Here is a 15,593-nt window from a genome sequence, read left to right as displayed (position 1 = left end):
AAATGAAACACTGGTTTAAAACAGCATTAGGAAACGAGTCCAAATAAGCAACTATCACTTTAGAAACAAGCCCAAAAAACTGCAACCCGCAACTAGCAATATTTACAAGCAACTTTACAGAAAAATAAGCCCAAAGTCGCTTAAAATAAGCAGACATGGCAACGCTATCCCTAACCCTACCTACACGTCAGCAGCGTGCTTTGCGTAATGACGTCAGAAGGACAACCCACCCTAAAGACTGTCATGCATTTAGACCTATGAGATTTAGACCGACGCACCCTCACCGCTACGTAACAGGATAGGTGGGCAGTGCACTTCGAGAGATCTGGGCACCAAGACGTAAAATTTGGCTAATTTGTCCAAAATGTTAAAAAAAAATATATATATATATATATTTTAAAAATATTTTAAAGTAAAGTATATAAATGATTAGAACATGCTCAAACATTCGACAATTAAGGTCTAATATTTCTACAATTGCTACAAATTGCTACAAAACCTGTATATCCAGTAATTTTGGGGCATAAACAATAAGTTTAAAATTAAGTCTGATAATGATGTGCCGTTCATGTTCACCTCATGTACTTTACATTACTTAAGACCATTTTTCTTATACATAGGCCTACATATATATATATGGAGAGAGATATTATATTTTGGACAAAATAGCCCATTTTACTTCATGGAGGTGCCCAGATGTCCCTAGCACCTATCCTGTATCCCGTGTGTTTACATAAAAATTTAACTTTTCACAATAACAGCAAAAACATATTGTCTACCTTAATGAAGAGACCACCACCATCCTTTGTTTAGTTCCATAGATTAACTGTCTGTTTAAAGCCTTAGCCCACCACCACATTGTTCATAGATGATCTGATTATAAACAGGAAAAAAAAAACTCATAATCTGATTAAATCTGATTATGAGTTCTGATGATTGCCCTGCATGCTTTCAATCTATCTTGAGGTTGAGATCTAATCTGATTAGATCATCTCAACCTCAAGATAGGTTGAAAGCAAAGACAATTCCATTGTGGTTCTTTATATAACATTTACCTTCATTTAACCACTTAAACCCTATGCTTAGTTAGGGGTCCCCGTCCCCTCCTTTTTTCCACAAGGCATTCAAAACAAAGCTTCAGACCTCTCAAAACAAACTGGTCAGGTTACTAGTTGGCCTCACACCTAGAACTCACCCAACCCCTGCTCATTATGCTATAGAGTGGGATGGCTCAGGGTAGAGGACAGAGTAGAGGACAGGTACATGGATACCCATGTACCTCTCAAACTTCAATAACGTGAAAGACACACACAGGCACAACACCAGAGGGAGCTCCACTGATCTCTTCAACCCATATTCGGCACAAACATGGGGTTAAATTCATTCTACTGCTATGCCACCAAAATGTGGAATGCCCTACCAACAGACATCAAAAAAGACTCCTTACCCTCCTTCAAAACAGCCATAAAAGAGCACCAGAGAATACACAGGACCACCTTTTTGTTTTATCCTTTTAGCATCATTGTGTAATGCACCACTGTACTATTTGCAAACTGTTAATAAAGTATTCAATCAATCAAAAAAAAAACTCTTTGTGTTGCGAGCATTGTTACCTTATAGATCTGCTATTTGCGCTGAAAGTTTGCCTATTTATGTTTGCCTATGACTGTAGGCCCTAATAGGGAGGATATAGTTCATGTGGTTAAAATATACTGTTATATTTTGATGTCGTTTTTGATAAGTGAAGATCTAGGCTACTGGGACTTGAAGGGTGATGCCCTAGCGCCCTCCATTGGCCATCTGCCACTGGTACTGATTGTGGAATAGCACTGTACCATGTAATGTCAGGGAGTGGAAGATCAATGCTGCACTGGACTGGTGCATTACTTTATCTGAGCATAATCTATTAACCCTCCCAAAACACACACGCACACGCACACGCACACGCACACACACACACACACACACACACACACACACACACACACACACACACACACACACACACACACACACACACACACACACACACACAATCAATTCATATATTCATTGTTGATGGACTGTTGTTAGACTGTGGATGTATCCATACATACATTCTTTGTTGAAAGACTGTACATTCATTCATTTAATTAATGGTGATATATTTGATATATTTATGGTGATATATTTATCATTTATGTATTCACTGTTCATAGACTGTACATATACTGTAGGCTATTTTTATTGATAGACTGTACTGTATATTGACCCAGTGCAGATAATGTACTTTAACTTCTATTTTCATACAATAAATACTTTTAAAGTTTCAACTCTGGTTTGAACATTTTATCATTATCACATGCAGGCGTTTTTGGGGTATTTTATAGTTCAGGTTCTCCTGGCCATGCAGTCGAAGGGTTAACTAACTTCAATTCAATAAAAGTTTGAGGATTAATAATGATTCATTGTTTGATAAATCAAAGTGTCATCGTTCTTTGTGAAGGAGAGTTGAACTATGATGGCTAGAACGCAAGTGCAAGCACGATCACACAGCAATATTTAGTCTACAATATGTTTCTTTGTTTCTGTGCATGGTGTGTGTGTGTGTGTGTGTGTGTGTGTGTGTGTGTGTGTGTGTGTGTGTGTGTGTGTGTGTGTGTGTGTGTGTGTGTGTGTGTGTGTGTGCGTGTGCGCGTGTGTGTGTGCGTGTGCGTGTGCGTGTGCGTGTGCGTGTGCGTGTGCGTGCGTGCGTGTGCGTGCGTGTGTGTGTGCGCGCGTGTGTGTGCGTGCATGTGTGCATGTGTGCGTGCGTGCGTGCGTGCGTGCGTGCGTGCGTGCGTGCGTGCGTGCGTGCGTGCGTGCGTGCGTGCGTGCGTGCGTGCGCACACACATGCGTGGATGTGTCTGTATTGCATGTAGAGGAAAACAGATGTCAAACTTGGGAACAAAATAATATTTACCCCATATGTATGAATGATGGGCTGTGTGCCATCACCATCAATTCTGCAAAAGCTAAGGTGTGGAAAGGTCAACATCAATGCCCAGGAAACACACATTTCTGACATAGGCTATTGATAGAAACTGCATCATCATTTAAACATCTTCAGCTCGAACTCTCCAAGACAGGAATACAAACATTCAGTGGTGGCCCTCTTGTAGGTACAAATATAAAATCACTACCGGCGGCACTGTGGTCAAAAAGCCACTTGCTATGTGGTAGCATCTGGAACAGTCTGTGTATGGAATGGCTGGGGTTCTTTGATAAGCCTGCGAGCATCACATCGCAGGCTTGTGATGCTCAAAACATTAATATCAAACATTAATCAAACACTAATAAGCCAGACTATTGAATCTATTGACACCTTTATAACCACATGCAATGTTGTCCTGCCCTCAGCCTTGGATTGTATGAGTACCTGTATGAGCAGCATCTGAATCCTTTTTTGCACTCATTTTCTCCTGAAACACAGGTTAAGTACTGATGCTACTAACATACAAAGGTTAAAAAAAATACACCATGAAAGTCAACAAGTCAAATGGTACCAGCAGAGACCCATGATTGTAATGTGGACTGTCATCACACTGCTGAAAGTCATATAGTGTTCCCTTATCACCATGGCAGTCACACATTGAAACTAAATAATGAATCAAATTTTTCCACATTTCAATCAAACACCACTTTTCCTCAAGTGAATGTTGACACGACCTTTCATACCATGATGCTTGGTAACCTGTTTGTTTACGCCTGGCAGATTTATGCACATGCTTTTCCTGGACCGGACATGATTTATTACAGTGCCTGGCAGAGGTAAAAGGAAATGCTGCTGGCTTTGCCAGGGCTGACGTATCAGAGTTGTTCAACTCAGCTTTTAAAACAAGCATGAATACCTTGAAGCCCATAACACAGCCAAAAGCGATTTAACTCCGGTCCATACGGGGTGCCACAAATGTGACGAATGTCTTAACTGCAGAAACATTATGTATTTTTACCAAATTAGGGACACATGATGACGGCAGTCATGTCCGAATACAGAGAGAGAGAGAGATGCAGTTTGACGTTACTGCATCAGACAGTCTAAGTGGTATATTGGTGAGCGTTTCCTAGTAATTGATCATGCTGTGAAGAACAACATTATTTAACATATTACAAGCAATAATATAATTTCTGCCATCCATCCACTGCTATGACAAACAGTTGCATTTATTCCGCCACTCTGCAGATCTTTGCGCTCCCTTAATCAAACAATGCTGCTATCATAGGCCGACAGCTTTACGCTCCAACAGTACAGCGCCTAATGTAAAACACATTATCAACACACACACACGTCATCCCTGCAATGTCACATTCTACAGCCTGGGTTGGCCACCCGGCCTGGCAGAGATTTGTGCTTCATTGAGCACAACTTTCTCGTGTGAAATTTGAAATAATGTTATTTAATTGTCTGTCAACTTTCAAATGACGTATTATAATCCGTCCAACAAACTGCCTTGCCCATCATGTGTCCTGCATGGCCATTGCTAATGTGGAAATTTCTATTAATTATTGAGTTGGCTCTTCTCTGGGGCAATCTGTCTCTTGACAGTAAGCACTAGAAATCTAGCATTAAATTAATTACTGTTGCTGTATCCACACACCCCAGGTAATTATCTATGGGCTACAACAGTTCAGAGGCCTTAGGTTAAATCACATTATACTCCAGGCTAAAGATGATATAGTTCTACACCGTATTGACTAGTCCCTTAATCCAGCATAGCCTAATGAACCAAGTGAGGTGTGTGTGTGTGTGTGTGTGTGTGTGTGTGTGTGTGTGTGTGTGTGTGTGCGTGTGCGTGTGCGTGTGCGTGTGCGTGTGCGTGTGCGTGTGCGTGTGGGTGTGGGGTGTGTGTGTGTGTGTGTGTGTGTGTGTGTGTGTGTGTGTGTGTGTGTGTGTGTGTGTTCTTTTACATGCTTGCATTCCAACCTGCAGAGAGAGAGAGAGAGAGAGAGAGAGAGAGAGAGAGAGAGAGAGAGAGAGAGAGAGAGAGAGAGAGAGAGAGAGAGAGAGAGAGAGAGAGAGATAGAAGAGAGAAAGGATGCAACAGGGCGAGATGAGAGAGAATATGATTGTTCAATTAGAACAGTGGATCCCAGGCAGATGTTGATGAATTGGTTCTGTTAAAAGGTCAGCAGTCTGTGTATTGATCAGAGGTTCAATGAAGGGCTTCAGTGGAACAATCAATAAGAGGCCTACTGGCAGTGTCATTGAATGTAGTTGGTCTCATGCAGACAAAACTACCATCGGCATCATAACAACACCAAATGTGTAGATTCTGTTGAGATACAGCTCCCCATTCCTTCATTAAAGGTAGGGTAAGTGATATTTTTGTGTTAAAATAAGTGAAGTATATAAGTATGTTTTCAGGTCAGGATTCCAATGTTATCCAATCAGGAGACAGAACTCACACAGGATACAGAATAAACATAATCAGAAAACATACATGCAGCAACCCTTGAGAAGTTGACCCTCCCTCCCTCCACACCACAGGACATAATGCATGTCCATGGCATATGCATGGCCTGTGTGCATGTCCCCCCCCCCCCCACACACACACACAGCCAGGACAGATGGTTGTCATCAGACACCAATACTATTAAAAAGGGCAAGTGTTTTTTTCTGAAAACTCATTAACCACATGGAACCTTTCAGTGAAGACATTTGTACAAGAGGGAAAAAGGTGGGGACCAATATAGAGCCCTGGGGGACCACCATCAACTACGCACGCACTGTATATAGCAGTGGTTCTCAAAGTGGGGTCCAGCCAGGGACCCTCAGGTTTCCCTGAGGGGGTTCCAAATGGACCCTTAGTTATAACTGTACAGGTCTGTAACTCTGAAAGTCTGAAACTTTAAATTAAAATGTTTGAGAACCACTGGTATAAATGGGGTTTAAGTGGTTAATTAACAATTCATTTTTTATTTTTTACTTCTCATTTTAAAAATGGCAAAATGATGATGATTATGAGGATGAGGAGGAGGAGAATGAGGAGGATGATGATGATCATGAATGATGCCTAGGCTCAGCTCAGGCTACTTTGTATTCAAAGGCAGGGGGCGGGGTTATTGTATTGGGGGACAGAACAGAAAGCAAAGTGTTGATCGAGGAGGAGAGATCCAGCGGTAAAGAGATCCGTTCGGATCTGTTCTGTTCCTGGCTGTTCCTCCCATGTCCATGTCTACGGAAGAAAAAGACCTAGCAGTCCGTGTGGGCTTCGCGTCGAGACCATTTTACATGTATTTATACTTTTTCTTTTCGTTTTCTTTAAACACCATGTGAATGTTGAAGTAAAAAAAAAGAAGCTACCGCGTTTAGCAGCTAAACGGCACCATCCATCCTTCCATCCATGCATTTTACAAGGGAATAAATAGCAGATTAAAGGAGACCGAAATGTGTCCGGATTATACAGTCGGATACAAGGTAAGCGATGCAACAAAGTGTCCAGATTACATGTAATCTGGACACAAAATAGGCTACATTGTTGTCAGTTCGGGTAAGAAGCGATGCAATAATGTAGCTGATTTTCAACAGCATCTGGATTGTACCCAGAATTAAATCTGTGTTTCCAACACATCGTAAAACCAGGTGTCAGATAGCATGATGTTTCAGCCGAAAAGCATCTGATCCATCTGTTGTGTCTAGTGTGGCACGAATAAGGTTTTTATGGTAGGAAATGGAGAGATCCATGTCTTGGTGTTAATGCTGGCAGATGTTATTTAAACCTGACTCATTCTGAAATCTGAACATAGAATGTGTTTGATGAACAGAATAATTGCATGATGACAACAACAACTGGCCTTTAGCTTAACATCAGTTCTCTCAACTAAATTATGTGGTTGTTTCTGGTTATGGTGAAAAAGGTACAAATCTTATGTCATCGTATTTCTTGACGTTCTGTTTTTAAAAACGTATGAGTATGAACCTACATAATGATGAAGAAGCGCAACATGTAGGCAGACAGACAGACAGACAGACAGACACAGGCCTACAACTGTGTGAACCGACTAAATAAGGCTGTTTCCTGGAAGGATATATTATGGACGCAGGAGGGATTCAAAATATTCGACCTATGTCAGTCAAACCTATTTTTGCCGGCTTGCTTTGAACTGCACATGATTTACCTGACCATTACCTGTTTCTCTTGTATGGTTGAAAATAGACTTTTAAGTCAGACTCGATAAAATACATCTATGATAGTCTTGATCCAAGGCTAGGTTGAAGACAACAAATTGTGTGTTATATGTACAGGCCCACTCAATTTGTAATCTTTCCCACTTTTCATGTGTAGGCCATGTGAGGTGTGACCATGGAAGCAACACATGAAGAGTGGTCTTGTCCACCCCAGAGGAATGAAGGAGAAGAGACAACAGAGGAACTTGCAGGAATATAAACAATCTATTTCTGTCCTTGGTGAATTACCCATTAGGCCTAACTGTGCCATGAGACACAAATATGGGGTCCGCCGTAGGAATAGAGCTGGAGAAGGAAGTGTATTTATAAAGCACTTGGTTGGGGGAGGAGGAAACAAACAAACGACACCCATTCGCCCTACTGTGCCATTGAAGAGTTTAGGCAAACACGGTGCTGACTGAGTCAACTGACAGCCGTCAGTTGGGCAAGAAAGAAGCCAAGTATGTGAGAAGTCGTCATTCCGGTGTACAGGGCCTGACAATCAAGCGATTCACACTACATCTGTGGCATCTCAGGGCAAATGAGAGTTTACAATCCTGAAGGGAGAAAAAAAAAAACAAGATCCCACCATAGAACTGTAGGCACGTCTGTCACCGCCACAGGATCTTGAGGAATTTTACACCTCCTGCAGAACTACAAACCGTTGTCCGTATTTCATTTGAGGAGGAAAGAATCGAGGGAACGCCACCACAATGCCTCGGAACCGGGCCATCTCGGAGCCGGAGTACTCGGCGGAGTATTCCGCGGACTGTTCGGTCACCCTCCCGTCCGACCCCGGCCAGGCGGTGGGGCGCACCCACGAGGTGACCGTGCGGCGCTCGGGATGCTGCCTCTGCCTGCCGCGCTTCATGCGCCTCACCTTCGCCCCGGAGTCCCTGGAGAACCTCTACCAGACCTACTTCAGGCGGCAGAGACACGAGACCCTCCTGGTGCTGGTGGTGTTCGCCGCCCTCTTCGACTGCTACATCATCGTCATGTGCGCGGTGGTCTACACCAGCGACAAGCTGGCCTCCGTCACCGTGGCGTCCGTGGGGCTGGCCGCGGACATCCTCCTCTACGTGCTGTGCCGCTACGGCCTGCTGCCGGACCGCGTCTCGCGGCGGGTGGTGCCGTACGCCCTCTGGGTGCTCATAGCGGCTCAGATATTTTGCTACCTGGGGCTGAACTATGCCCGTTTCCACCAGGCCAGCGACACGGTGGGCTGGCAGGCCTTCTTCAGCTTCAGCTTTTTCCTGACTCTGCCCCTGAGGCTCACGCCCATCGTGCTGATCACCAGCGTGTCCTGCAGCGTCCACACGCTGGTGCTGGGGGTCACCATCGCCCAGCAACAGCAGGAGAACATACAGGCGTCGGCGCTGGGCAGACAGGTGAGGAGGGGAGGGGGGGGGGGGGGTGCGGTGGGATGGAGGTGTGTGGATGGACACGATGAGATATTAAGGCTTTCTGAGAATCGCTGTTTGTTGTCAAGACGCCGGCGAATCTATTTTTGGAATAGTACATTGAGCTAAATTTATGAGGAGACAGGTTGGTGCTAGGAGGAGGCTTGAGGGGGGAAAAAATAAACCTGGCAGGCTAGAAGGTTCTTTTTTTTCTTTCATTCATGTGAAGATTATCTAACTAAGAAATAGCACAGGGAATAGGATAGTGTGTACACATACAGCAGGCTGGAACGATAAACTGAAGAGAGTACTAAAAAGTACTTTAAAAAAAAAGAAGATAAGTAACCGTATCAATACCCTTTTGTACAAATAGTCTGTTACAAGTACAAGTTCGGTATTCAAAATTCTAAAGTATTGGTTTCAAAATATAATTGAAGTACCAAAAGTAAAAGTACTCATTGTGCAGAATGTCCCATTTCACAAGTTTTCAAATGTATACAATGTATAGAAATCCTTTGAAAATAGCAGATCTACAAGGCAAGCTCACAACACACGTCGCTGTTGCTCTGCAGAATGGAGTGTGGCAGGGAAGAGTGTGGACTGTGTGTAGGGTTGGGATCCAGAACCGGAACAACATTGAGGAACCGGAATCGGTTCCATCATATTTGGAACCGTAAACGTTCCGGAACTGGTTTTCTCACACTCTCAGAGGCTGGTATGTGGACTTCACGTCTGCTATACAATTACAATGCCAGTGGTTCTCAAACGTTTTTAATTTCAAGGACCATTATCACACTGCGAGTGTACAAATGGAACCACATAGACCTGTAAGGGTCCATTTGGTTCAATGTGTACACTCTCAGAGTTTGCAGACCTGTAAGAGACCATTTGAAACACCCTATAGGAATCGTTAAAGGGAACCGTTAAGGAATCGGACCGTTAAGAGGGAATCGTTAAGGAACTGGAATCGTTAAAATCCCAAAGGATCCCAATCATAATTGTGTGAAGGAGGAATTTGGGGGGGGGGGGGCATTATGTGAGGTATGGCCAGCACGCAGGAAATGGTGGTTAGTTGATTATTAGGAGGACAGACAAGGAATTGAACGAGTGTAAACTAAGTTAAAGTGTGACTGCTGTGACTTTTTCTTTCTGGTGGCGCAACAAGAAGGAAAAAGATAACTTAAAATAGTTCCAAAACATCCGGTGTTTCAGATGACGGGAACTTTGAGGGGTGTCGGAGAAGGATGTTTTGAACAGTATATATATATATATATATATATATATATATATATATATATATATATATTTTTTTTTTTTTTTCTATCTTGAGAGTTGACAGATGATGTTATTGATCAGCATGTCAATGAATCCAAAAGTAGGGAGAACAATTTAACAAATTAGATTATTAGATTACTTGGAAATACAAACCGCACAGAGAAGCATCCAACTAATTAGCAAATAGATCACAAACGGACAATGCAGTACATTCCTTGCTGGCAGGGGGATTGTTTGATACATTTTGGCAAAGAATCAAATAAAGTGTCTCATGGGTCCATCTTCCCAAATAAGTTAGAGTTGGAAATCAGAATTGAATTGTTGAATGTTTCAACATTGAGTTTATATTCTTAACACTTAAAACCCTATATACTTTGTTGACTGGGGTCCCCCAGAGGTTTTTACTTGGTCCGCTCCTTTTTTCCCTCTACACCAAATCTCTTTGCCAAAAATAGCTGATCTAGAAGCTCACGGTAACACTTTACTTAAAGTTCGGGTCTATAATGCATTATAATCACATTTATACGTTTTGAGCTTATAAGGCATTATAACAGTTGTTATAAATGTTTATAATCATGTATGACAACTTATAACAACGTTTATAATGTATTATAAGTGCTGGTCATAATGCATTATTAGCTCAGTGGAACAGCACATTATATCTACCTAAACTTAGTTAGTTATAAAGTGTCTTTGTTATAAGTTGTTATAGAAAATTATAAACATTTATGAGTATTATGAAGCATTATAATAAGTGCATTATAATTATGCATTACAATTCATTATAAATGTGATTATAATGCATTATAGACCCGACCTTTTAAGCACTTGGAATGTAGGAGTTGAGGCATGAGTTGGTTCCACAGACAAATATTGTGAAATAGCAGATGAACAAGCTGAGCTTGTAGATCGGCTATTTTCAAAAAATGTGCCTCTTTCTTACAGTATATTATTTGACAATTTGGCCAATGTTTGACTAGTTTTTATAGTATAGTTTGTTGATTACTTTTGATGCAGTAATGGTCATTTCTTTTTCATTTCTTTATGATATAATTAATTTTTTTAGGTATTAACAAGGTCTTAAAGGTCCTTAAATTGTCACTTTACCTTCACCTGGGGAGTGGGAACCCTCCCCCAAAATCATGTGGGGACCCCCCTGCGGGTCCCGACCCACAGGTTGAGAACCACTGCAGTAGGCTATGCCCTGTTGGTAGGAATCACTGCCCTCAGACTGGGATCATCACTGTAAAATCCTTTTAGTGTGGAAACATTATACAACATCTCTGTGAAGTGCTCACTGAATTCATAGCCATGTACCCAATGCCCATTTCACATTGATATTACATGACTACGTGACTGACATTACTGTACAGTATGCATTTTGCCCTCAGTATTCTAACCTCCAGTCAGCCTTATCTACTTTTTAACCCATTCAATTTGGGCATGCATCTGTCATTTTAGATTTCTTTGGCATTTTTTTTTTAAATCGTGAAAATGTGCGCAAATCTTTGAATGTATATCTTTTAAAGCGAACATTTGTCAAATATTTTGTTCCAGGGACCTCCAGAAGCAAAGATTTGAGTTACAAATGTTCGGTTTAAAAATATATATATTCAAAGATTTGCACACATTTTCCACAATTTTTCAAAAATAGCAGATCTACAAGCTCATAGTGCGGCACTCAGTGCCGTGCTATGAGCTTGTATATCTGCTATTTTTGAATAGCTAAAGTATAAAATAATGGTTAAAGCTAAAATCTAAAATGACACAGATGCGTTCCCGGATTGATTTAATGCAGAGATAAAAAGTCAAACAGCCAACAGGCTCAACATTAGATTACATTGCGGGCAAACACTAGGAATGTGGCCATTGAGTTTTTCTTTATATATTACATAATACACTGTATATACCATGTGGTTTGTATGCTTCAAACTATCTACTTCATATGCTTCTTGGCTTAGTTTTCAAATAATACATAGAAGAATCTTAATCAAAACAGTTTCACCTTAAAGGAAGACTTCACCCATTTTTAGCTCATGATAAAATGTTAAACTCAGTCTGTGTCTCATAGGAGGCATGTGGACACTTCAGAAACCCGCTTACCAGTGACATACATCATCGCAAGGCAGGTTTTTCTTTTTAAACAAGATTTCAAATATGTATTTGTTTTTTTCGTAACCCGAGAACAATTATAGCAAGCTAACTTTCCAGGAATAGAAAGCCTTCAGTTTCTATTAGCTTGGATTCCCCACCGATGATGTCACTGGTAGGCAGGTTTCTGCATTAGTGAGGAGCAATGATATGAAGATATGTTGAAAATGGGTGAAGTCGTCCTTTAAGGAAGTCATGTTTTGTTTCGTAGGTTTGTCTTTCTTGACCACAAATGTTAAGAATGTAATTTTAGATAGCATGTTATTTAGACAGATGCTAGGTTCAGTGTTTACCTGGCATCCTATAGTTTCAATGTACAGACTATTTAGATATATTGTTCATTATGGGATTATTTACATTTGCTTTAGATAAGAACGTCTGCTACATACCTACAAATTCAAATTGTAAATTAGGAAATGTTACTACTACTTAACTCTTTCAGTGCCAAGAGTATTTTCATAAAGTACTCCCAAACTGCCAGGAATTTGTGTTTTTTTTTATTTTGTAATTTTGTAATTTTTCATTCAAATAAATGATCTGATTGGGGTTTTAAACCCATAATACAGTTCTACCAGTAGAGAGCAACAAATCGACACATTGATGATCTCGCTGGCTCACTCACCCCCTCCCAAACAGGCTCACGTCATATCCGGTCAGAACCGGATGTTGACATTTTCGACAATCGTTGATCGCGCTAAATTACGATGCGATACACGACTACGATGACTGATCGTCACCCAGACCAAAGAGAGTAGACGTGGACCTCTCCGTTCGCTTTTTATACCGTGTGAAAAACCGTGACTTTCCCTATTCTGGCCGAAAATCACCGGAGAAAAACAACATGACCCGGAAATGATTTTTTTTACATCCAGTTCCGGGTGAGTCTGAAGGAGTCAGGAAGCGAAAGTGATCATGAAAAATAAACAGAATAACGCGACCACAGTCAAAAGTAAAAACTCGGGATTTCTCGTGCTGGCACTGAGGGTACTCGGGAAAAACTCGGGATATGTCGGGGCGTGGCACTGAGAGAGTTAAGACTCATTTTGTAGCCTGAGTGTGATCCATCATATTGATGGGTTTAGAAGTTATTCAGAACCCTAAACTGGTAATAACAATAATGTTCTGTTGTCTTGTCAAGCTGCTGGCCAACATGGTGATCTACGCGTGTGCCATCACTGTCGGCGTCATGTCCTACTACATGGCTGACCGCAAGCACCGCAAGGCCTTCCTGGAGGCCAGGCAGTCACTGGAGGTCAAGCTCAACCTGGAAGAGCAGAGCCAGCAACAGGTGCGATGATGAGAGTGGTGCCTGTCTGTTAACCCTAGACCTGAGGCCGATTCTAAAAACGCCTTCTTCAGTTTTCTGAAAAATGTATTAAAAAATTACAACAAATGTATGTTGCTATATACTGTACATAGCAACAGGAACCCCAAAAGGGGTTCCCGTCCTGAAAGGTATTGTTACAAATAGCGGTACCCACCCAAAATGGGTTAATAACCCATTAAAACCGGGAAAGCACCCTTGTCATTTTTGATTTTAGCGTTTGCTATTCAAAAATAGCATTTTGTGCCGTGCTTCGAGCTTGTATTATTATAATAATACACACTCCATCGTTTTTGTAGTTTCTGTGAGAAGAGAAAGGGTAGAGCGAGAGCAGAAGAGAATAGAGGGGGGGGGGGCATTGGCAGGTGTTTACCTAACATGCCACCATGAGACGAGGTAAAAAAAAAACTGTAGCAGTCACAGTGTTCTTAAGGTTCAAGAGACCGGTTCATGCAACAGGAAAGAAAAGAAAAAAACATAATTTACATTGGTAATCAACTTTATTGTCACATCACAGGTTTACAGGTGAAGTGAAACTTGTTTTTGTGCAAGCTACATCGTTTTTGTTGTTACCATAAGAGAAATGGAAGAATGAGAGGGAGAGAGATCAATAAAACAAACAGATTATCTACATATTTACTGTATATCTATCCGGTACGGTAAGTACCTGAGGTACTGTAAAACATAATGTGCGGTAAGTACCTGAGGTAAGACAAAGGTGCGTGAGCATGGCAGCAGATATATACTGTACATGATTTGCTATGGACGTTAGTTGAGGTAAATCCATTCGGCTGAAAAGCCACGCAAGGTAATCCGCATAAGGAAGTATGACAGTATGACATCCTTGTGAGAGGAGTGCTTAATGTGATGTGTAGCCACACACACAGACACGCATGCACAAACACATCAGTGTGTGTGTTAACTGTGTTTGCGTGTGCATCTGTGTCGATGTGTGCGTTTTGAATGTGTTGGTCTGTTTTAGTTGGCACTGTGTCAGCAGTCAGTTCCACTCCCCTCTCCAGTCTCACAGATGTGGCCACTGGGCATTCTTGATTGCTACACTACTATTTATGGAACGGGCGATTACTGCCATGGTGAGCATGAAAAAAGGCGAAGAGGCGCGCGTGAAGGAAGGGGTGATTATTATGAAGGAGGGAGTCGAGGGACCAAAGGTGAACGAGTGCTCAAAAGGGAGTGAGGAAGCGAGTAGGGCAGCTGCATGCAACTATTCGATTATTTTCTTAGCGATTAATCTGTAGATTTACTTTTTAGATTAATTGAAAAAAGTTTTCATGGTGATAATTTGTTTTATTTTTAATAAATCAACCAATTCAAATAGATTTTTTGGAAAATAATTGACTAGACCTATTTAATACTTCATACAAGTTTCTCATGAAACTAGCGAAAATAGCCAATCTACAAGCTCACCACGTGCTGCATCGTGATGCGCGGTGAGCTTGTAGATCTGCTATTTTCACTACTTTCAGCCCCAAAAAATCCCCATTGATTTATTTTATCTTTTACAATCGATTAGTTGGATTAAGTGTTGCCGCCCGAGAAGCGGGCGACAGAGAGTGAAACGGGGCTGATATGAAGACCATGAGAGCAGGAGAAACTCCCAGAATACTAATGGAGAAGCACACAGGCTGCTGGGAGACCAGGGCCGCCAGCCAATCAAGGAGCATCCGGTCGCTGCAGGTTACCATGGCAACCAGCCTCCTGAGAAGATGTCAGCTGTAATCAGAGTGCTGACTCGCTCACCCATTTTTGTCTCTCTCTCTCTTTTCTCTCTATCTCTCTCTCTCTCTTTTTTTTATAAGAACGTTGAAACCATGCCATGCTATTTCCCCTCCCTCCAAATGCAGGCTAAAATGTGTGTTTACATCTGCGTGGGTGTTTGGTCAATTGTGCATGTACTGTATATGCACAGAATGCACGTGCGTCATCTGTGTAGAAGTGTGTGTGTTTACTTAGGGACTTTGTTTTGCCTGACACATCCGTGTTTTCTGATGAATATGTTACTCCTTTCAGCTGCGACAAGTGACAGTTCTAGGCCATTCAGCTGTGTGTAAACAAAGCTCTTCAGAAAGAATGTAGGGTTCCAGGCTCTTATTTGCATGCATTGCCTTTTTTTAAATAAAATCTTATTTTATGTTTTATTTAGCTATTGATCCGCTTATTTCAGTAAGATCTTTGGGCATTTTCATACAGTATGAAGTAATGTCTGATATCACGCAGACACAGTTCACACAAAAT

General features: G+C 41.6%; 2 protein-coding genes across 3 annotated transcripts in view; one reads left to right on the top strand and one right to left on the bottom strand.

The window, feature by feature from the left end:
• LOC308084610 (alpha-N-acetylgalactosaminidase-like) overlaps nt 1-15,593 on the bottom strand; it is a 443,273-nt gene that overhangs the window by 157,507 nt on the left and 270,173 nt on the right. The window lies entirely within an intron of this gene.
• The window catches only part of adcy3a (adenylate cyclase 3a), a 32,805-nt gene continuing 23,337 nt past the window's right edge, over nt 6,126-15,593 (top strand). Inside the window, exons 1-3 of one of the 2 annotated variants that reach the window (XM_080426968.1) lie at nt 6,126-6,437; nt 7,306-8,575; nt 13,152-13,301. In XM_080426968.1, coding sequence (XP_080283094.1) covers nt 7,901-8,575; nt 13,152-13,301 — 825 coding nt within the window. In that variant the 5' untranslated portion in view covers nt 6,126-6,437; nt 7,306-7,900. The remainder of the gene's footprint in view (nt 6,438-7,305; nt 8,576-13,151; nt 13,302-15,593) is intronic. The other variant, XM_080426969.1, reaches the window with a different exon arrangement.

Source organism: Gymnoscopelus braueri (genome assembly GCF_963280865.1).
Source record: "Gymnoscopelus braueri genome assembly, chromosome: 4".
Classification (NCBI taxonomy): domain Eukaryota; kingdom Metazoa; phylum Chordata; class Actinopteri; order Myctophiformes; family Myctophidae; genus Gymnoscopelus; species Gymnoscopelus braueri.
Note: the sequence above shows the minus strand (reverse complement) of the source record. Positions and strands in the feature narration are given on the sequence as shown.